We start from the raw sequence: 24626 nt of genomic DNA, 5'->3' as shown, positions 1-24626 counted from the left end.
AGGTTTTCCATGGTGGTCTAGCTTCAATTGACTCATGATTTCAACTATATAAAATTTATATTTTTGTTACAACAAACAGAATTGAATACTCATTGGTAGCTGTTTGACCCTCATATTTAATCGTTATTTGAATAATAATCTATTATCATGTTAAGTCAGTTGAATATTTTGTATATAGATAATAGTTACTATGTTACCTAGATGATTCAAATATATATTTCGTAGCTAGAAGTCACATTGGTTACCATTGAAACTGTAACAGTTTTCGTTATATTTTCTCAATCCATTTTTATCTGTAACTGATTGAACTTCAGCCTACATATAGAAAACCTAAACTAACAATATTTCTTATTTACTTATTTCTATGACATTGATCGTGGCTGCTACCTTGTACACAGTGGTTAGACTTGTGTGTTATAATAACTCATTCAATCTATTTTGGCTGGAACACTTGTTTCTTTAAATCCTACGACACCTGATAAGTTGATTAGAGGACAATTAGACTAAAAATTTCAAACTCATAGTCTGAAATCGAAGTCAAAATGCTGACTGTACTAAGGAGTATAATGGCATCAAAGTGTTTTCTCCAGACAGCAAGAATCTTCCCTGATGCTTCCTTCTCATAGCTGAAGGGAGGGGTTAGACACGGATGACTTCAAAAATACTTAACCTAGCCCTCACAAATATATGTATATATGACTATGGTACCTATCTGTAGGCGCTAAAAAAACAGCCCATTGTTATGTCTGTTATTTTTCCTTATCTTACAGCTGACTTTTCATCGTTACCATTATGTTACTTTTTTTTTGGTTAATTAGATTTATCGCGAGTTGTTGAACCATTGCAACAATCTCTATTTAGTGTGTTAAAAGATCATTTATCTACATTACCAACGATGTTAACAGATAATGTTCAACGTACTTTACGTGAAAAGGTGAGACTTTAACTAATAAATTAATTAATCAATCATTCAGAAGTATTAATTCTTTGTAACATGATATGTGTATTAGTACTCATAATATTCAATTTATATGTTGGTTTTATTTATTTGAACACATAAATATTGGTACAAGGAAGCACCAGATACATATGCGCCACACAAATCTCATTTGCTTTGTGTGAGGGCTGGGATACTGCCCAGATGCCCAAACTGAAACAGGTGGTTTTCTTGAGGGGGGCCACACCCGGAGCCTTTGACCTAAATGTCTGATCCACAAGACAGTGGAGCATCGTAAGGAGATACAGTCCCATGGTAGCCGGTGACCAACGATTGATTCATACGCCATTTGTCCCCTCAGGATACTGGAGCCAGCCCATGTGACCATTTGTTCGGAATCAGGGTTTTCCAACTCTCCTAGGTAAATTTTGCGTGTCCACCAACCCGGTTAAAGCACCGGACATTCGCTTTTCGACCTCTCAATTTTGTAAATAACACTCCCACCACGAGAAGGCAGTGAGTAGGACTTTTGTGGCAGAGGCTATATACGCGTGGCCATGTGAGATCATTTGGAGAGGGAGAGCGGACTCTCCCCACTTCCGGCCGTACCAGGGCTACAATTTCATTATACTATCATTAGCGATGATTACCGATAGTCCACACATTTACATCAAATTTCATTGTGCTATTAATATTAAAACTTTCTCGTCGAATTTAAGCTCTTCTTCGAGTATGAATAAAGGTATTATGGCAGTTTTTGCTCTACCGGACTATGAAAGAATATTTCTTGTTGTATTTAAAAATGAAAATGGATTAGAAGTAGTGTTTTTGAAATTCTGGGACTCTGACCTCCACTTCTCAAGTAACAGCTGTTTGAGTTCGGACACGTACAACCTTCTTTTGAAGTTTTTAGTATTTTAGCTCCGTACTCCTATGACCTTATCATCGAGGACATAAATCCATGCCTAAGATGAGATTTTCTGTTTTTAAGCCTCACCTATTTTAAACTCTTACTTTCCTGTAAGTATAAATCATCGCTGCAAATGTGTGTTCTTTAAAGACAACAACTTACTATTCACTAGTGCGACTTCAGCTTTGACATTAAGTTGCTGCTTTTAGTTGTACAACTCTTTAACCAACCTCCTTGATATGATAGAGCCTAAAGGAGATGAGTGTCCTGGCCAACATAGCTCGATTAATTCATTCCAACATCAAGCTAGCAGCTATGATTATGTGGAACCTTACTGGTTTTAAACACATTGGTACCATAATGGTATTCGATCAATAATAAAATTGCTATGGTTTTTTTAATCTCATTTAATGTGTCTTAATACCGTACATCAAACAATATCCTCGTACATTCCAGTATACAACACTCATCTACTAAATGAATGGAGAAATGGTGAAAGTTGCTCAATACGGTATAATTATTGAGCAGTGAAAATCTTGTGGACAATCTCAGCCGAATCAAGCAACATGGGATTCTGAATATACAAACTAACTAATCGAAAACTGATTGCCTAACAACTTTTTATCCACAATTGGACTGAGCCATGTTGGTAGGTGTAGACTACCTGGTTGGCATCCGCGAGATGATAGCATCCAATGGTTAGAGACCTTGAATGATATGGCTCAAAATCGCTTGCAATGGTGAAGGTGCATCCATTCTTTGTATTCTACCAAATTATAATCTTCTAAATTCTTCATGTCCCTATCCTTTTTCTCTTTCCTAATTTATTTCACCGTATTATACTCCTTGAATAACATCTTCAAACCCCTATCTTCCACACAATGCTTATACTCTTACTACCTCTACCACTATGGGTTTTGAATCGACAACTGCATCTCTGTGCTAATGCGGTATGGCAACTCGAACTGATGTACGTACGTACGAAGTTCTACGTTGTAATTGACTGACTGACTGATTATCATTATATATAAATTTATATTTGAAATTATGTATCTTTGTAACAATTAATTTGTTTGTTTCTATGTAAATATATATATTTCAGAATTTCACTACACAAATTGTACGATCTGCATCTGGAATATTGTCCACAGAACTGTCTAATGCTTATCGTGATTCATTGAATAAAATTTTTGTTCCAGCTTTAGAAAAATCCATTAAGAAATTATTCACAGATCTTAATAATCTTTTTCAACTTGGTACACAACAATGTATGTTTTATTCAGGACCTTTTTGTAAACAGTTTTTTATTATGTAGAGAATTTCATTAAGCGTATACATCATTGTTCATTCAAGAACAGTTGAACATGTTTTTTTATGAATTAGTTAGTCATTATGATTAGCGTAGAGTCTGGTGAAGTTATCAGATCGTCCCAATAAACTCGATCTGCAACAACGGCAGTATGTCGAAAGTTGATAATCCAACATTGTTTCGTGGGGGAGGGCAAAGTCGGCAAATGCAGTCTAGATACCAACCCCGATTCTTCAGAAAAAAAGTGAGGTGTTGGGATGATCCTGCAAATTTCTCGCAATAGACATGACAAGCTCAGGAAAACATTAAGAAGCATTTTTATTCAATCAGCGTTTGATTAGAAGTTTTGCTAGAAAGATCACGAAAGGGAAAAGTTACATGTAGAGGTTCTGATTGACTCATTAAATACACTGCTACTATGTTTAGTAGTATTCTAGAATTTTCAGGAAAATCTAAGGACTCAAGATGTAGGAATATATTTCTCAAGGAAGAGTTGAGAAATATGCCTATATGGATGGTTATTATAACTCGTGATTTAATTGGGGATTAAGGCTACAGAGATCTATGACAACTCAACAGATTCCCAGTCATGAAGGGAGGCGTAATACAATGAGTTTTATCCTGTTTTTTACAACTCCATCTCGGGATGGAGTATATGTAACTTATGTATTCATCTTAATAATTTCATCCCTCTGGTGACCCATGTATAACAAATTTCTTCGCTGCTTCAGTCGGCGAAAATTCACAGTCTTCTGAACAACAGATCTTTGATTAATACTCTACGTCTTATGTCAGCATTGATTATCTCATTTAGCTCTTGATTGTAACTTTAACTGAATAGAGAAGTAAACTATTTTGGATGTGCCATTTGCCAAATAATGATACTTAGTGCTCATCTTTATGTGTACGTAACCACTGTTCACTCAGGCATTGTTCATATGGCTGACAACTTCTGACTTGGTAAACATTCCGATTATTTCGTATAAATTACTCATTTACTCATACATTTAACCTGCTCTACAACATTTGAACTCCTGTACAGCTTAACGAACGAAATCCGTCTAGTATACACTGACATCAGTTCTTTGCTTTCTTTCGTTAACAGAATCTTTATTGTTACTTGTGATTCTCTAGATATTGACCAACTATTTCTCTATTTTTTATAGATTTAAATCAAATTTCATCTCGTATTCAACCTCCATCTTTTGATACTACAAATTTTACTCCATTGATGAATCAAATATCATCTGTGATAAAAGTAAGCAATGATGATCAAATAATATTTTCTAAAGTCATAAATTTGGGCTTAATAAACCTTTTTTTAATTAATCCAGATATCTGAAAACAGAGTTCTAAGTAATGAGAGTCACTAAAACGACATGGATCCTAGCGCGTCACACTCATCCTAAAGCTGATCTTTTAAGATCTTGTCATGTACTAAATCATGATATCCAGCACTAGGAGACGTTAGTATCATTTCCACAATGCTACCACCATGTTTAAACAGTCATTCCAGGGTATTGCTTATCTAACACTCAAAGAGATAAATGAATCGATATTCGTGGGACGCTATTTCCTAGATGGTTGAGTTGGGAGTTATCTGTTAACTATTGCCTTCGTTTTTGTAACACGTTTACCTTGTCAGACTCGGTGGACATTACGTGTAGATTTTGTAAGACATTTTTTTAATGAAAAAAAAAACATATTATAACATTCGCAATTTACTATAGGGGAGATAACTGTCACAACACTGCAGTATTTCATAGTCAAGAGTCTTTTTCGAAACTGTAAGCGATTTCACTCATTCATTCAACTCTCCATCACTCTAGCTGATAGATGAATACAACTAGATTGACCGATTTACCATCTTTACTTCCAGTTCTCTACCTCCTAACGTTAACGTTCATATCTCGATCATTGCAATATACACATAAGCAGTAATTTAAAGATATCCATGATCTGATACAAACAACTGACACACCTTTGCTTTTAAAGACCGTTTCTCACATTTGTCACGTATTTCAAAGGTGATTATTGTACATTATATCCGCTTTTTGATAAACAAAGTGATATCATCCTCTTGCATTATTAATTTCTTATGTTTCCATATGGATAAGTTATCAATTCATCAGGTCCTATAAAATGCTAAATATAATTAAAATATTCAGTACACTTCATCCATTTTGTATTGTTTGTTTCAATCTTCCTATTGATGCTTAGGACTGCACTTGATCAGTCTCTTATCGGATCGCAGAGTGAACATCAACTCTGGGATCCAAGTACATCCAGCTGACGAGTCCTAAATAGGACGAAACGCGCGTCCTGGATATAGGATCTAATTTTTCCCGACAGTTATACTACTAGAACTATAAACGCGATACTGGCGACCCCAGAGTCTGTGTGAAAGCTATAGTTAGAACAAGGACAACTTGGTTTTAAACATTATCTGTTTCTAAACGTAAAAATAACAATTTGATTAGTACAATAATTAAAGGAATTATAGTCATTAAGTGAAACGCACAAACGTACCGACTAGTATTGTGTTTCTTATCGAAATGAAAAGATAATTATAAGTCACACTAATATAATAAAATAATAAAGTCGTTTAATTGGCAGGTCGCATGTAATAGGGATGGTCTATAGATAAATCAGACCAGATTGACGTGATGGACGTCTAAGGAACGGTTTAATTAGTTAGTTATGGGCACAACTAACGCTCCCCCAAATGCCCTGGTACGGCCGAAAATGGGGAGACTCCGCTCTCCCTCTCCAAATGCTCTCACATGGCCACGCGTATATAGCCTCTACCAGGGAAGTCCTACTCACTGCCTTCTCGTGGCACCGGTGTTCTCCACGAAATTGAGAGAACGAAAAGCGAATGACCGGCGCTTTAACCGGGTTGGTGGACACGGAAAGTCCATCTAGGGGAGTTGGAAAACCCTCATTCCAAACCAATGGTGCACATGGGCTCCAGTATCCTGAGGGGACAAATGGCGTATGAATCAATTGTTGGTCACCGACTACCATGGGAATGCATCTCCTCACGATGCTCCACTACCTTGTGGATCAGATCTTTAGGTCAAAGGCTCGGGGTGTGGCGCACTAAGAAAACCACCTGTTTCAGTCTGGGCATCTGGGCAGTATCACATCCCTCACACAAATCGAATGAGATTTGTGTGGCGCATATGTACCTGGTGCTTCCTTCTACCAATATTTGTGTTTAAATAAATAAGAGCGTAATTAATGCCTAAAGTTCAATAATATATGACCAGATTCTTTGTTGATGAGTTCTCCCAAAGACTTAGTGTATAGGTGAATGAAATGGTTTCCAACATTTCCAGATGCTTCTGTGCATCCCTTTCTTTATATGTTTCATTCATTATGACAAATTTTAGTAACTGGACGCGAAGCTTTAAATAGCGAAATTTCACATCTCTGGTTTAAGAATAAGGCTGATGTTCGGTTAAAACCGAACTAGCTCTTAAATCAATGATGGAAATTTCCTCCTTTCAGTTAATCATCCTATTCACTGTGGTTGCTCAGAAAATAGTTGTTTTTAGACTGCATTTCCTCACGATGCTCCACTGTCTTGTGGGTTAGACCTTTCGGTCAAAGGCTCCGGGTGTGGCCTTCTAAGAAAACCACCTGCTTCAGTATGGGCACCTGGGCAGTATTACAGCGCTCACACAAATCGAATGAGATTTGTATGGCGCATATATATCTTGTGCCCTTTTGTACTAATATTCATGTGAATACGATCATAATCAATATTGTCATCGACCTGGTTTTTCTCCAATCCACTATTATCAGCGTTTTGACTAGCCCTTGTAAAATGTTGACCACTACAGAATTAATGTATTCTTCCATTTTTTTATGTGTTGTTTTATTTTCCTTTCTCCCTATTTAGTCAACTCTTAATGAAACATTGAAAGAAGTTGAAAAAAAATGTGGTAATTCTTCATCTCTTAAAATAAATCCATCATCAGATTCATGTACAACTAATACTATTGATCGTAATGATCATTATTCAGAAATAGTATATGACAATGTGAAGCATAAACAATCCAATTTAACAACATCGGATAAAACAGCTGTGAATAAAAAATCACAAAATCGTCATTTAAATAAGACTGGTAATGTCAATACTCCTCATGTTAGTAACAGTGGTAGCAATAGTAATAATAATAATAATCCTAATGTAAAGAATAAAATACAAACAACCAATGAGAATCCGCATCCATCGAACCTATATCCACAACAATCACTATCAACATTAACAACAACAACAACATCGTCGTCCTCGTCATTATCAATGAAGCAAGATAAATTGACTCGTTTATTTGGACAAGCTCAAGCGTTCATTCGTTCTAATCGCTTAGTCGATGCTCTGGAATTGGTAATGTTTCATTGTTTTCATATAATATAGTATAATTTGTGTACGTTAAAATCATTCGAACATTGATTATTACTTCGTAATCAATTCGTACAAAAAATTTCAGTCCTAAAGAAGGTTAATCATAATCCAACTTTCTTTGAGATAACGTTTTTTTTATTGTAATATCTTTCGATAAAGTGGTAAGGGCCTGACGAAGTGAAGTTTCAGGGTTTTTTTTTATTTCAGGTACGCTTGACTGACTGATGAGAGCTAACTGGCATGAAAGCTAGGTCAGATAGTGTTTCTTGTCAGTTGCCTTCAACTGTCTTAAATTTGAAAAATATATAACCTTTCAGGAAACAGACGATTAAATTACTCCATACTTAATCTAAGTCATTGGACATTGTAACATATATTTTTTTTACTGGTATTCTCGAGGAGTTTACACAAATGTGGCGATTCCACTAAAGTGCTCCTGACATATAATGTTAGTCGTCTTAATAGTTATCATCGATTAATGTTAATTACATCTTGATGAATGTTTCAATAATAAAATGTCGAATGAAATTTAACATACTATTTTATTGAAATCAAGAATTGATCCAAGTTACTCTACTATTGAGAACTTGGATCCGTTCGTGATTTCAATAAAATTCAACAATCAACAAGTAAAGTGACAAAACTGTATCATAATGACGATCTTCGCGTAATCCATCAGCTTTAAGATAAGGCCTATGGAACTTGTGGTTCAACAAAGTATATCAATTTTAAAAAATAATTGCAAAATTATTACAAAAACGGATTATTGTGGTAATATACGAATTATAAATTATACACAATGAAGAATATACTGGACGTTACTTAAATTGTCATTCAGCTACAACGTAGGACCAGGCACACATATGCATCGGTCCAAGTTGCCATACCTCGTTAGCACAACAAGATGAACACCAAATTCATAGAAGTAGTTAATTTAGTGGTGATAGTATATAAAGAAAAGTTGTATATAAGGATATAGTATAGGAAGGAAGATAGATATGAAGCAATTTGAATCTCAAGGTTTAAGGGAAGATAAAGAGTGTATACACCGACGCCATTGTGATCGATTCTGAGCCATGTCACACAGAGTCTCCAACCATTGGTTACGATAGTCACGCGGACTCCCCCCCCCTTAATTGTCAGAAGTAGGTGTGTTCAAGTTTTTTTTGTCTTGTAATCCACAATGATAGGTAGTTAGCAATTCCAACTATAATTACTACAATCCGATATCCAGATAAAGCATGTTATAAGGATGTTGCTGTGATCTATAAACATAGACAGCGAATATATCAGAGTTCTGTTATCATGACAGAAGTATATGTGTGCAGCAATGTATTTGTCAACGATAATCAAGGTGTCATGCAAGAACGGGGTTCAAAACCAGAACAGAAACTTAAATTACTTTATAACTAAATTATTGCTTTCTGGTTGACTAATGATAAGCTTCTATTATTTGTCTATCAGATTATTGGGGTTTAAATAAAGTTTAAAATACTGAATATTTATTTATTTATTTAAACGCATAAATATTGGTACAAGGAAGCACCAGATATATATGCCCCACACAAATCTCATTCGATTTGTGTGAGGGATGTGATACTGCCCAGGTACCCAAACTGAAGCAGGTGGTTTTCTTAGGGGACCACACCCGGAGTCTTCGACCTAAAGGTCTGATCCACAAGGCAGTGGAGCATCGTGAGGAGATGCAGTCCCATGGTAGCCGTTGACCAACGATTGATTCATACTTCATTTGTTCCCTCAGGATACTGGAGCCAGCCCATGTGCACCATTGGTTTGGAATGAGGGTTTTCCAACTCCCCTAGGTGGACTCGCTATGTCCACTAACCCGGTGAAATTGCCGGACATTCGTTTTTCGTTTTCTCAAATTCGTAAACAACAGTAATGCCACGAGAAGGCAGTGAGTAGGACTTCCCTGGTAGAGGCTATATACGCGTGACCATGTGAGAGCATTTGGAGAGGGAGAGCGTACTCTCCCCACTCTTGGCTATACCAGGGCATTCGGGGGCTAAATACTAAATACTGAATAAAATTTGTCTAAATAAATATCATAAGTTACATAAGTTACTATAGTGTTTATTAAGATAATGAGAAGAAACATTCAGGGCTTAAATTTAAAAATTACGAATATGAATAATTATAATCGTGAACAAAATATTTATATGATATTTTAAAAAAAGGAAAGAATTTTCCTTATTTTGCTATGTCCTCCGCATGACCTCAGATTTACTTATAATAAGAGTTAATAGTTAACTTGTTTAGTTATTGATTGATTATTCCGGCGATATCGCCTGTAGGATAATTGATACAGTGATCAATAAACAGTTATCACAACTACTTGATTGAGAACTCCCTATTGGTTGTTAAGCTATTTCCAAATTAGTGTCTAGTCAAAAGAGGAAATTGGAATACAGATATCGGTTAAGTGCTCTGGCGCAAGACTGGATCTCGGATGCGCACTGCTGAGGAGTCCCATAATAGGACAAAACGGCCGTCCAGTGCTTCTAGGTATTCCATGGTGGTCTGGCCTCAATTGACTCATGATTTCAACCAGGAAAAATACTGAAATCTCCAGAAAACCCCTTCTGAATACAGATATCTTGTCTGTTGTACTTTATTTATTCATAACTCAAGATGAATACAATAATTTACATGAAATGTCTGACCACATATCAATACACAAAAAGAAAGGAAATTATAATGTATGCAAAATTTATTTATAAATGATTTCAATAATGTAATATTAAAGGAATAATTAATCAATTAATAATGTTGGGGCGATCCTGAAAATTACTCGCAATAGACATGACAAGCTCAGGAAACATTAGGGAGCATTCTATCCAATCAGCATTTGATTAGGAGTTTTACTAGAAACATCACGAAAATGAAAAGTCACATGTAGAGGTTCCGATTGACTCATTACTACATTGCTACTATGTTTAGTAGTAGTATTCTAGAATTTTCAGGAAAACCCAAGAACTTCTAAAATACTATAAAGGCCCTATATTTTCTATACGTAAATGAACCTTTGGAGTAAAGTGCTTCCCGCATATTTTTCACCTTTTCTCTCGTGTTCAAGTCTCAGTGTAGTTCTAGCTTGAGGGTTACGAGACTAGCTTAGGAACCGAGTATAGCGTTCAGTCAAAAAGACTTATCAAATAACAAGTCTTAAACAGTAAAACATAACAAAGTTTATCTTAGTCGAACAAATGCTTTCAAATAGGGAAATATAGAAAATATTTATGAGAGTTCAGCATTCCTCATTTATACTCTTCTATGTGCCAATAAGGATGATGAAAATAATAAACCATAGTTTTTAGATCATGTGTTTGGTTGATAGACGAAAAAAAAAAAACGAATTCTAACTGCGCATTTATTGTAAATCATATGTATTCATTCATTACGCCTTAATGTAACTATTCTTCATGTTGTGTGTATGTGTGTGTGCCTGTAATCAATTTTAAAATTCCATATTTAGGTACTTCCTTTCTATATAGAGCAATAGTGAATGAAAGTGTTAGCCCTGAGCTTAGAACCTAAGATTGGTCTGATATAATAGAGTAAGTGATCGACCCGGTCTCTGCGACCGCCTAAGTTAGCTAGCCTAGTTGCCTCTACTATCCAGCAGCACCACGAGGAGGCCTTAAGTCGGATTTTGCTGCCATATAGAGTGATAACATGTTTTCAATTTTAGTTAATTATTAGTGTAAGAAGCCGTTGTGTGTTGCTTTTATGGCTGAGGAAATAGTTTTTATAAATATTATTATTTCAATATTCAAAATGTGATAGATTGATCCCTAATACCCTATATATGTATAGGGTAATTATTGAAAACCAAAAGTCACTGGAAAACTATTTCTTGCTTACATGAGAGTATTGCTTAATAATTACAAATCCACGGCCTCACTAGAGACTGAACCCAGGACCTTAAAGTTCGCATCAAATGCTATATTCCGAACCACTGAGCTCTCATTCAGGGGTTTTGTTTATACTATTCCATCCCTCCATGGGTTTTCAGTGTTTTGTTTATTTACTTAAAGCACTTCGTGGATATGAATCTTTGATTTTAACAATTTCTACAACACGCTATAATGCTTATCGTTAGTAGTTGAAAATCGGAATGTCTCAAAGGATAACATACCAGTTTGTATGAGATGACACATGTTCATATCATACGACTTGTATCAATTTCTTACAAGATCGAAGATATATCTTGTTAACATGTGACAAATCAGCATGTTAAACTCAAGTTGACCAAATGATCTCTGCTAACTTAGATAATATCATATGTGATGATGCAAAGGTTAACAGAACTATGTTTGATATGCCCATTAGATTTCAAGTAAATTGACTGATGACACATGAACTTATTGATATATGTAAATTTTAAAAATAAAAATGTCTAATTACACAAACAAAGATAATAATTGTAAGCAAAGATAGATAGTGGCTAGCAGTGGAATCCAGTTTGATGCGCGTTTCGTCCTATTTGGGACTTGTCAGCTGGATGTACCTGCATCTCAGAGTTGATGTTCACTCTGAGACTCGAACCCAGTACCTTTCGCTTCAAACGTCATCACCTTATCCACTCGGCCACTAAGTCCTGATAGCCACTTGCTTGTGCGATGGGATGAATTTTAAATACATGATAATTGAAAAAAACACGATATAATTAACATTATTCTGAATATCGAAAGTTAATCGACATTACTAGAGTTGGACTTGGTGTTAGTACAAACAGAATGGATTTAAATCATAGTATTACTAGAAGGTTTCCAATGAATCGATGTTTTTACCCGTCTTAACTGTATTTGGCAATCAAGAAAAAGGGATGTTTATCATCTCATCGTTTTTTTAATCTTAACTATCTTATTTCTTGTTACCTCTAATTCCCAAACACTAGAAAGTAGATAAAATTCATTTAGGTGTTTTGTATTATTTGGAAAATAGTGTTAAGATTCATGATATCCTCATCACTTGTACACACCAACAAAAATGAGAAGATTGCGAAATGATTACAATAAACCGTACACATAATAGGTATATTTACATCTGTTCTTTTGATCTGACAAGATGATATAGGCTGAGATCTTAAGTTAGTGCGTAATCCAGCTTCTCCAATAGTGTTTATCATTTATAATCTCTTATTCACCTTTTGACTTTGAGATAGAATGTGAAAACAAACACGTAGTATGTCTGAACTCATCCATTGTCAGATAAACTTAGTGAATATATATGTGGATTACAATGATAGATTTAGATCTTTACTACTAAAATTTACTTCTGTCGCTGCAATTTTTTTTGTGAAATATTGAGGATTTAATTCAGGATTTTTACTAACTTGACTACAGTCACTCACTGACTGTCTGTTAATCAAATATGTATCTGAATTTCTTATAATTGCAATAAACCACGCAATAGATGTTTTTTGGGGCTCAAACCCTTTATATATTTAGTTATACATACCCGGATGTAGAACTAGTAAGAATACATTGAGACTTTAATCGAAAGACTACAGGTTTAAACCGCATTTCGCTCATTTTGATTTGAATGGCTCGTAAATGTATAATCACCCTCATACATAAACAGTATATATAAATACCTGCTAATCAGAAAACATTTAACTGTCCTGGACTCGATCACTGAAGCGTTTGTGGATACGCACCACTGGGGAGTCCCATATAAGTAAGAAACAGCTGTCCAGTGTTGTATAGGGTTTGACGATGGTGTTAAGTCAGTCCGTAATGTCAATTACGAAATTCAGCCTTCTCCGCAAACCGCCCTACAGTATTGTACCTAATAAAATAGTTGCGTCATTGTTTACATGCCCATTAACTGTATTATATCTTTAGTTATTTGAAAAAAATGTTCGCTATACTATTCATAAGTTATACAGTATCATTTTTCAGTATTCTGTTTGCTTTACAGTCATATAATAGTAGCCACTAGGTCAAAAGGGAGCTTATAATAAAAGGAATATGAATATACATATAATATAGTTACTTAGTCATACAATAAGAATATAATATATATAATGACAGTCCACAAATAGATCCTAGCAGATACCACTCACTTATTCTTCTTGCGGATATGACAATAATCAAATTGTGTTAGTAGAATGTATGAATAACACTAAATCCAGGAGGTCTGAAGATCAACAACAGCTGAATAACATTTGTACTAGTTTAACGGTGTCATCTCTTTCGTAGATTTTGACTATCATGCTTGATATGTCAACCTACGGACAAATCTCATTACTTATATTCAAGGATTTTTATCCACTAATATCCAATACATCTTTGGTCGACTGCTAACACACTAGCCTTTTTTAAAACATATCTCTATGCGTCATCATCGCTAAACATCACAAGAGACGGCGTATGCTTTTGTTGTGAACCCTTTTACATCTGTTAGGGGAGTATATTTTTCAATTTACTTAGACGATCAAAGCAAAATATTAGCTAGTTCATTTAAACATCGAGACTGATATTTATATTAATACAGTCATTCATTCTTAATACCGACGTACTCATTTCAAGTTAGTAACTTTTGAAGAGGTTAGTCAACTAGATGTTTATTTTCATGGAATACTTTTAAGAACGTAGAACACTAGACGTTTTTCATTTTTATCAGTTTGGACCTCTGTCAATCCTCATCCACCATAATGTCAAAAAGAATCAAGCTCGAGATTTTTATGTCTCATAACAAACGTGACTCCTTAATTGTAATATAACAGTTTGTATTTTCAGCTTATAACAGCGCAGCGATATCTTTTACAAGAACGGTCTTCTGGAATAGTTAAACTTTATTGATTACATAGTCACACTTCGGTAATTGTTCATGAAGAGTTTTTTATTGAACACATGATGATTAATTGTTGAATCTGTGGCAGTTGTTCTACTCGATGATATATTATTTCATTTTATTTGATTTTAGGCTTTAGTTTCTACTGATCAACCACTTCTCTTAGATATCTGTAATGATATTGATGTGAATAAACTTTTCAGTTCTGGTGATCATACAATTGGTCAAAATATTTTATTATCTTTAATTCATCAATTAAGTTGTGGTGATTTAACTGTTCAATTGGATTTAAAACTTAAGTGAGTTTTCACGTGTGTTTATGTGTCCTATCAATCAGTTTATTTATTTGAACACATAAATATTGGTACAAAGAAGCACCAGATACATATGCGCCACACAAATCTCATTCGATTTGTGTGAGGGATGTGATACTGCCCAGGTACCCAAACTGAAGCAAGTGATTTTCCGAGGGGACCACACCCGGAGTCTTCGACCTAAAGGTCTGATCCACAAGGCAGTGGAGCATCGTGAGGAGATGCAGTCCCATGGTAGTCGGTGACCAACGATTGATTCATACGCCATTTGTTCTTTCAGGATACTGGAGCCAGCCCATGTGCACCATTGGTTTGGAATGAGGGTTTTCCAACTCCCCTAGATGGACTTTCCGTGTCCACCAACCCGGTTAAAGCACCGGACATTCGCTTTTCATCCTCTCAATTTCGTAAACAACACCCTGATTAAGAGGAGGCAGTGAGTAGGACTTCAGTAGCAGAGGCTATATACGCGTGGCCGTATGAGAGCACTTCGAGAGGGAGAGCTGACTCTCCCCACTTTGGGCCGTACGAGGGCCTCTGGGGGCCATCAGTTAGTACAATTTATTGATGGTAATAATGATAATATTGAGCTATTTTTAGCTTATCGGATGCTTATTTCCTCATAGTTGGATATTATTTCGGTTTAATTAGCCTTAGTCAGTTAATAGATACAGTACAAGTATTTGTTGTTCCAAGGTAATGTTCACATCATACGGTGATTAATAGAAAGAAAGAAAGAAAGAGAATCAACTGGATTGAAATCATACGAATCAGAAAAAGAAATCGGCTTTTGTCAACTTCCCCTCACTTATGAGGCGCAAACAAGATATCCGTTTCTCAATTACTTTAGGGCTGTAAAACGTTAATATTCGTAGGCCACTAGTATTTGTTCATAGGTGTTTCTGAAGTCATTGTTCATGTATATTGAGATCATCAATTTAGCTATTCTGTGGTTATAAACACTACTAGTTAAGGATGGCAAATCAATTGACGAGGTAGTTAATTTTTATTGACTGAGGACATGTGTTAAGTCTCCTCGACCACCGATGTACTCGACGTACGATGATAGCTAATGTATGAGTAGTTTGGAAGCTGCGGGCGGTTGATGCATGACGTGGCATCAATCTATGAAGACATTGACTGTTGAACTGTGTCACGTAGGTAGGTGGGAACCACTTGTTGGGGTCTGCATGATTATTGTAACCAATGGTTAGAAAAATTGGGTAACGTAGCTCAAAATTGTTCGTAATGACACATCTATTCACTCTTTGTCTTTCCATAAATCCCAAGTTTCTATGTAATCTAATAAATATTTATATGACACTAATCCATACTTCTCGAATCATTTCACTGGTTTTTGATCCTTTTTATTACCTCTAATAATGTCAGTAATATACCCGCTGTCAATTAATTTCAAGTTATTGCAGCATCGGGAGCTGACATAGCTTCAGACCACTATCTGCTTGTGGTTTCCAAGATGTAGCTGAAGCTTAAAAAAAAGCACTGGACAGCTGGAGAAACAGCACTGAAAAGGTTTGATACTGCCTTCTTTCGAGATACTAAAAAACTCAACAGATTCAAGATAACTCTCAACAACAGGTTCCAAGCCCTACTACATCTACTGAAAGAAGAAACTACTGTGGCGGACAACTGGGAAGAGATCAAAGAAGCACTAACTTCAGTGTTTCAACAGGTTCTGGGCCACAAGAGGCATCATCATAAGGAATGAATCTATTTCAAAACTCTGGCCAAGATTCAAGAAAGGAAGAACAAGAATACAGCAATTGATAACAGTCAACCAAGAGCAGAGAAATCCAAGGCACACAAAGAATATACAGAGGCAAACAAGATTCAAGAGGAGCATTAGAGCCGACAAGCGGAAATACGTGGAAGACCTACACTGCATGGATGACCGATGTCAGACAGGGCTTCTTACTTCCTCCCTGTCTATTTCTTCTGGTGTTTGACTAAATTATAAAGACCTCCACATCTGATGGGGAAGCATGGAATACAATGGACAGTTTGAATGCAACTAGACAAATTGGACTTAGCAGATGACCTAGTTCTACTATCTCATACACACGAACAAATGAAGGTCAAGACAGCTAGTGTAGCAGCAGTGTCTGCAGTGGTAGGCCTCAAAATACATGAGGGAAAAAGCAAGATCCTCAAATACAACACGGAGAACACCAACCCAATCACACGTGATGGAGAAACTCTGAAAGAAACGGAAACGTTCACGCACCTACCTAATGCATCATTGATGAACAAGGACGATCTGATGCAGACGTAAACGTTAGGATTTGAAAAGCAAGGACAGTATTCCTGTAGTTGAAGGATACATGGAACTCAAAACAACTGTCAACCAATATCAAAGTCACAATCTTCAATACGAACGTCAATACAGTTCTGTTGTACGGAGCTGAAATGTGGAGAACTACTACGACTACATCAAAAAAGTACAATTGTCTACGAAAGATACTGAATGTCCGTTGGCCGGATACCATCAGCAACAGCCTACAGTTGGAGGGAATAAACCAGCTTCCAGATGAGGAGGAAATTCGGAAAGGACGTTGGAAGTAGATGGGACACACATTCAGGAAGTCATCAAACTGAATCACGAAGCAAGCTCTAACTTGAAATCTTAAAGGCAAAAGGAAAAGAAGACCGAAGAACATATGACGTCGGGAACTGGAAGCAGACATCAAAAAAGTGAATATCAAGTGGAAAAGATTAACCATTACAAAATTGGATGGAGAATGGGAGGAGGCCTATGATCTTTTACGAGGAGTGACGGACGTACGTAAGTAAATATTGCACCATTCAGTTTTCGGACATCTTGTAATTCCAAATTCTTTTTAACGTACTCGGCGATACATTGACACGTACTTTTCACTCAGAATAAAATAAATTTACATTTTATTTATTCATTTTATTTATTTAAACACATAAATATTGGTACAAAGAAGCACCAGATACATATGCGCCACACAAATCTCATTCGATTTGTGTGAGGGCTGTGATACTGCCCAGGTGCCCAAACCGAAGCAGGTGGTTTTCTGAGGGGACCACACCCGGAGCCTTCGACACAAGGCAGTGGAGCATCGTGAGGAGATGCAGTCCCATGGTAGCCGTTGACCAACGATTGATTCATACGCCATTTGTTCCCTCAGGATACTGGAGCCAGCCCATATGCTCCATTGGTTTGGAATGAGGGTTTTCCAACTCCCCCAGGTGGACTTTCCATGTCCACCAACCCGGTTAAAGCACCGGACATTCGCTTTTCGTCTTTTCAATTTCGTAAACAATGGTAATGCCACGAGAAGGCAGTGAGTAGGACTCCCCTGGTAGTGGCTATATACGTGTGGCCATGTGAGAGCATTTCGAGAGAGAGATCGGACTCTCCTCACTCTCAGCCATACCAGGGCATTTTGGGCATTTGTTCGCTCTCTTCATCTGAATCAATAAATACTATTCAACAATATTCATAAAATGTTTATTTTCATATTATTTATTGATTTTATGTTATTTTTTTTTTGAAACAGATATCTTCAAGAAGCTATTCTTTGTCTTGAATTTGATGATCCTACTACATCAGTTCATGGACCAGCAATATTACACTTACTTAATACACGTCTTGATACTTTATTAAATTCAACAAATAATAATAATAACAAAATTACTAATTCATTACGTAATCGTGTTATTAAATTAAATCGTACAGTGAAATGTTTATTTAAAGAAATTTCATTATCTGATGATAAATAAAATAAAGACAATAATCATCAGTATACCGTTTAGTGTATGTTACGTTATGACAATAATAATAATAATAATGACAACTTTCTTTCTGTTTCTTTTTTCACCGCTTTCATTGTTACTATTCTCATCTGGTTTAGATTTTATTCTTGAGTACAGTAATAGAATAAAAAAAACTACATTTTTGAGGGTGGATGAAAAAGACCGGTTTCTTCTTTTACAATTCCACGTATATATATAAAGAGTATCTGTACATGTCATTATTATTATTGTTTTGGATACATTGAATACCAGAACTGAAGGAATTTCTAACGATTTCGAACTTTGTCAAATTCTCGTAATAATCTTCATAATAAGATTATTTGTGTACTTTGTTGTTTTTTTTTGTTCCTTTTTTTTCCTTTTCTCAAATATAACTAATCATTATTATTATTATTACTAGTTCGTATTAGATTTCTCAGTAATGTTTAAAAGCTTAGTTATATAAGATCACTTAGCTTATCAAATGATAGTGTTTAAATTAGCTTTACCTACCGTCAAGGGCGTCGGTGTTTCAATGGTAGAATGCTCGTCTGCCACGCGGGCGGTCCGGGTTCGATTCCCAGCCAACGCAAGCTGTTGCCCCAAATGACCTGGTACGGCCGAGATTGGGGAGAGAGTCAGCTCTCTCTCCAAATGCTCTCATATGGCCGCGCGTATATAGCCTCTGCCACGGAAGTCCTACTCACTGCCTTCTCGAGGCATTACTGTTGAGAGGACGAAAAGCGAATGTCTGGCGCTTTAACCGGGTTGGTGGACACTGTGAGTCTACCTAGGGGAGTTGGAAAACCCTCATTCCAAACCAATGGTGCACATGGGCTCCAGTATCCTGAGGGAACAAATGGCGTATGAATCAATCGTTGGTCACCGACTACCATGGGAATGCATCTCCTCACGATGCTCCACTACCTTGTGGATCAGATCTTTAGGTCAAAGGCTCGGGGTGTGGCGCACTAAGAAAACCACCTGTTTCAGTCTGGGCATCTGGGCAGTATCACATCCCTCACACAAATCGAATGAGATTTGTGTGGCGCATATGTACCTGGTGCTTCCTTCTACCAATATTTGTGTTTAAATAAATAAGAGCGTAATTAATGCCTAAAGTTCAATAATATATGACCAGATTCTTTGTTGATGAGTTCTCCCAAAGACTTAGTGTATAGGTGAATGAAATGGTTTCCAACATTTCCAGATGCTTCTGTGCATCCCTTTCTTTATATGTTTCATTCATTATGACAAATTTTAGTAACTGGACGCGAAGCTTTAAATAGCGAAATTTCACATCTCTGGTTTAAGAATAAGGCTGATGTTCGGTTAAAACCGAACTAGCTCTTAAATCAATGATGGAAATTTCCTCCTTTCAGTTAATCATCCTATTCACTGTGGTTACTCAGAAAATAGTTTTTTACGTCTTAAAATATACAATAAATATAAATATCCCTATTGCATATTATTAATGGTTTTATTTTGGATTTTCATAAATTATTTTACTGACGATTCGGGAAAAAACAAATGTTCTATTTACAGTATATACGTCGTCATTAATATATTTATCTTTTCGTTTCTGTTGCCATAAATCTGCATTACGTGAAGTCGAACAGTGACACGGTTGGATGCCGACTCAGTAGTCCAAGGGTTGTATTTATGTGCGAGGTCGACTGTCCTAGGTTCGGCCCCTACGTGAGAGACTGTGAATGCGCATTGCTGAGGCGGAGTTCGATGCTGAAACGAAACGGCCATCCAGTGCTTCCAAGTTTTTAATAGTTATCTGACTTAGATCGGTTCATGATTTCGATAAGGAAATTTTATGTTGGATTAGCTACTATGTTGAGTTTAATTCGACGTTTAGACTAAGTATTATTGAGAAAGTTAGTATCCTTTAGGTTGAGACGTTGTATTACTATAAAGCTTACGTTATTATTTTAGGTAATAAAATTATCTGCTTCAAAAGGAAGTGAGCACTGATTGTTGTATACAATGTCCTAAACTACTTGGCGCTGACAACATAGGTTCATACTATCTATTGTGTCAAACTGATTGTTGACCATCCTTTTGTTGTATGGGCGATCGGAAATATAATGTACCTGGCGATATCAGCTTTCTAGACATTACCTAGTATATTTACACTGTTCATCCAGATTTTTATCAGCTGATGTCATGATTGCAGGTAAACATATATTAGTATTAATTACCATACCAATACCGATAACAGTACCATATAACCCTCACTATTCAGGGCAAGACGAGTAGGAATTGTTTCTGCACTGTCATCACTGTTTCCTATCCATTTAATCGAATGTCAGCTGCAGATTACAGTTTCTCTACGAATCCTCAACTGAATATATTTGGACTTTCATAGTTGGTTTCTCAAAATTTGTAATAACCATATAGCAAGAAAATTGGCAGGTGGACTAAACCGAAACGAGAGGCAATCTGGCGTATCTTACGGTGTCGCGGCTCAACGAACTGATAATGACGACCGTCTTCTGAAACTATGCTCAGGTGACCGTCTATTTCTAGTAGGCACCAACTCAAGCCAAAAAGAAAAAAATTCCTGACGTGGAGAACCCCACAATCGACCCAAATAGACCATATTGTCATCAGCTATTGCAGAAGAAGCTCGGTGGAAAACTGCTGCTTATTCTGGAGGATATGTTTAAGCTCGGATCATGTTCTTGTTCGAGCACGTATTTCTCTGCATTCTACTGGACGTAGAAAAGCCATAGCAAGAAATCAGTGGGTTTCATCAACGTCTATAAGACTGATAGGTGCACAGAAACTCATCCTATCTGGTTCAAAAGAAAATGAGGAGCGAAGGTAGCCTAAACGTAGGTTAACAAAAATCTTAGGCAATGATCATGAGCAGTGGTGGGTAGCAAAAGTAGAACAGATGGGAAAAGCAGCAGCGATAGGTAACAGTAGATAGCTAATCAGACTTATAACAGAAAAGAGTACTAAAAATCCGGCTGTTAGTTAGGCTATCTTGCAAAAATACGGGATTACTTTTCACTAACAACCCAGGAGATTGGACCGATGAGCAGAACATTTTAGGTAACAGTTTAACTGGCCGTCAGCCACACTTCAGTTACTCACTATCTCCAAGCAAAACAAGTGGCGAGTTGATGAAAGTTCTCCAACTCTCGGCGAGCTTGAAAATCCCATAAGCAATCTATTTTATTTTTATTTATTTAAACACATATATTGGTACAAAAGGGCACCAGATACAATATGCGCCACACAAAATAATGAAAGTGGGAAGAGAAGGGATGAAAAGATAAGGCGGACTGAAATGTACAACCAGAAGACTCTTTCAGTTAAGAAAGTTAGAACCGCTCTTTATGTAAAAAGTAAAAGAAGGTTACAGCAGGTTCGCCACTGGCTTCTATTCTGAGCCATATCTGATAACGTCTCTAGCCACTGTGTTGCACCATCTCTCGCACCCCAGCCAGGGAGTCGTGAAGGACCAACAGAAGCTAGCCCTTTGCAGCTTTCTTTCATGCCACGACACCATGTCATACACTGACCTCCTCTCCGCTTTTTCCAACCAGTCCCAGAGTCGGCAAATAATGCACGACGTGGAAGTCTCTGGGACGACATTCGTAAAACATGTCCAAGCCACCGAAGTCGGTGTTTCAAGATGGTGACACCAATTGAATTATTGTCTCTGCGCCCGAACACACGATGCCGAACCTCTGCATTACTAACATGATTTCGCCACTGGATGTCAGCAATCCTTCGGAGACTACGATGATCGAACACAGAGAGTCGTCTAACATCCTCAACTCGGAGAGGCCAGGTTTCACAAGCATAGAGCAAAACTGCTCTCACCGACGCGTTGTAAATCCGACCTTTTACAGCCAGACTAACATCACGAAGGCGTCAAAGATGACCCAGATTGGCATAAGCCGCTCTGGCTTTCATTATACGTGCATCAATCTCATCACTCACGCCACCACCACCACTTACGTAGCTACCTAGATACACGAACTTCTCAACTACTTCAATCTGCTCACCATCTAGGGTGAGTATAGGATGAGAATCCTGCCAGTCTTGTAGGAGTACTTCGCACTTCGACGGTGCAAAGCACATGCCGTACCTGCGGACACTGATTGCCAACTGATTAAGTGTGGATTGCATGCCTTGGGCATTATCGCACAGTAAGACAATATCATCCGCATACTCTAGATCGAGAAGTCGTTCTCCAGGCAACATATCCACACCGCCATTCTTACATCCATAAGAGCTGTTTCCAGGATGTCGTCGATGGCAAAGTTGAAGAGGAATGGGAGCAGCAAAGCCTGATGAGCTGACCTCTGAGACAACGGTCCAGTTTCAGCAGTTGAACTGAGATTTTGGCTAGAATCTGGCAACTGGGCCTAATTCCATTTAACTGGTCTCGGTCGCTGACCGTCTGTCTTGTCACAAATCAACAATGCAAGTGGGTAGTGGAATGCGGTTAGACTTTGGACGACATGTTTCAAAATCGTCGGCAATGGCATAGGCTCATTCATCCTCTACCTTCTTCTAAATTCTGATTCTAAACTCTTCATAACTTTTCCTTGCTTTTATTTCACTAATTCATATTTTCTTGAATCGCATTTTCAATGTTTAATGTTCTCTGTTACCGCTGATACTGTTACTACCTACCATTTCGGGATTTGTACAGACAATTTTACCCCTCTATGCCAACGAAGTATAGCACTTTGAACAAACATACAAAGTACCAGGTTCTGAGTAGTGACTGACTGATATGGATTAACACAACTGGTGAAATGTGAGACGGTGTCTCACCACCTCAAGACTAAATTTTATTGGTCTCTAGGACCACGCGATGTTACTCACTACTTTTCGAGACACAGAGCTTTTAAAAAGCTATATACACTTCGTATATTGCAAGAATAATTACCGTATTGTTTACATGTCTTTCCTACAATCAAAAGGATTTGAGATCTGAACTACAATTATATTTTGGGTTTCCTAAAAGTATTTTAAGTATTCAAGCTCCACTGGTAACCAACTTGTCTCCAAGGAGAGCAGTTCTCTTATCAAAGTCTTCCATTCCGAAATCGTCTACTTTCCAAGCAGTAGAGAATCCTGGTTGACCCTAAGACATATAATTATGTATTCTGAAGACTTACTGGCCACAGTTGCCTTCTAAAAGCTTTAGATTTCACTGACTTGGCGTGCGTTTCCCAGTTCTGGGCAATGATTAAAGTTAAATAGGTAACATACATCACAGTATTTGATACGATACCATGCGAACCAAAACAATATTAATGTACATGTAACCTTTGGTATAGTAGCACGAAAGTACCAACTTTTATGATCTCCCTTAACGTGAAATAAAACTGTACCCAAACTTACAATTATGGGTCTAACTAGATTTGTAAGAGCATCAAATGGCATTCTATATATTCGTCGAAATATGTTGACTCGATTCCATTCAGGAACATTTACTGGTTCCCTCTCTGATAATAACTGATCTTTAAGATATTGTTTTCTAGCAGCGCGGTCTTCATCTGTGAAAGGTAGTGCCAATCGATGACGTTGAAATTTAAACGGCTCAAGATCTATCGGAAGAAATTTGCTCCCTCTCTTAACACCTGCTTGTTTTAATAAAAGTTCTTTGTATATTTTTTTCTGGATCTCTAGAACTTCTGGGTCGATCTTAACGGAAGTTTCTGGGGAACTAGAGGTCATAATTCCCCCAAAAAGGAACGTGTGGTGTTACTAGTCTTGAGGCTCCGTAACGCAACAAATTATGTTAGACGCCTGTCAATAGGCAATCATCACCGACTTTAAACTTTGATGATTTGTTGAGCTTCGTAAGGTTGCCCTATGAATTTACTTTATCCATTCGCCATGACTTTTCCCAACTGAAAGCATCTGAATATAGTGTTGATGTGGATTATTGAAAAGTGTGTGCCAGAGTTACTATCCTGCATAACACTGCTAGCTACTGATCGATGTGTAAATGTCGTAGTGCCTAGTTGCAGTGGAAAGATATCTAGTCCGTTTTATTAGATGTTCAGAAATTCCGATGAGCTGGAGTTCATTGACTGGTAAATTATGAGATACTTTATCCAATTCTCTTTTAATATCAAAGTACAGCAGGATAGCCG

At 37.0% G+C, this 24626-nt stretch overlaps 2 protein-coding genes and 2 non-coding genes across 4 annotated transcripts in view; 2 read left to right on the top strand and 2 right to left on the bottom strand.

The window, feature by feature from the left end:
• The window catches only part of Smp_199990 (serine/threonine kinase), a gene marked incomplete at both ends in the record, with an annotated part of 29869 nt that extends 11395 nt beyond the window's left edge, over window positions 1-18474 (top strand). Inside the window, 6 exons of the mRNA XM_018788961.1 lie at window positions 819-934; window positions 2950-3115; window positions 4323-4414; window positions 7064-7552; window positions 14525-14691; window positions 18252-18474. Coding sequence (XP_018654452.1) covers window positions 819-934; window positions 2950-3115; window positions 4323-4414; window positions 7064-7552; window positions 14525-14691; window positions 18252-18474 — 1253 coding nt within the window. The remainder of the gene's footprint in view (window positions 1-818; window positions 935-2949; window positions 3116-4322; window positions 4415-7063; window positions 7553-14524; window positions 14692-18251) is intronic.
• Window positions 12120-12191, bottom strand: Smp_tRNA_02014_Pseudo_TTG.1.1. The gene has a single exon. It is a non-coding gene (tRNA).
• Window positions 18475-19008: 534 nt separating the features above from the next.
• Smp_tRNA_00582_Gly_GCC.1.1 lies at window positions 19009-19078 on the top strand. The gene has a single exon. It is a non-coding gene (tRNA).
• A 4376-nt stretch (window positions 19079-23454) lies between these two features.
• Window positions 23455-24253, bottom strand: Smp_015730 (hypothetical protein). The gene is made up of 4 exons (XM_018788960.1): window positions 23869-24253; window positions 23737-23835; window positions 23643-23702; window positions 23455-23608 (listed from the first exon to the last, which is right to left on the bottom strand). The coding sequence occupies exons 1-4, from the start codon at window positions 24202-24204 to the stop codon at window positions 23501-23503; spliced, it is 603 nt and encodes a 200-aa protein (XP_018654451.1). The 5' UTR covers window positions 24205-24253; the 3' UTR covers window positions 23455-23500.
• Window positions 24254-24626: the final 373 nt, after the last annotated feature.

The sequence above is a fragment of the Schistosoma mansoni genome, chromosome W (genome assembly GCF_000237925.1).
Source record: "Schistosoma mansoni strain Puerto Rico chromosome W, complete genome".
Taxonomy (NCBI): domain Eukaryota; kingdom Metazoa; phylum Platyhelminthes; class Trematoda; order Strigeidida; family Schistosomatidae; genus Schistosoma; species Schistosoma mansoni.
The sequence above is the reverse complement of the archived record's forward strand: the minus strand, read 5'-3'. Positions and strand labels throughout refer to the sequence as shown.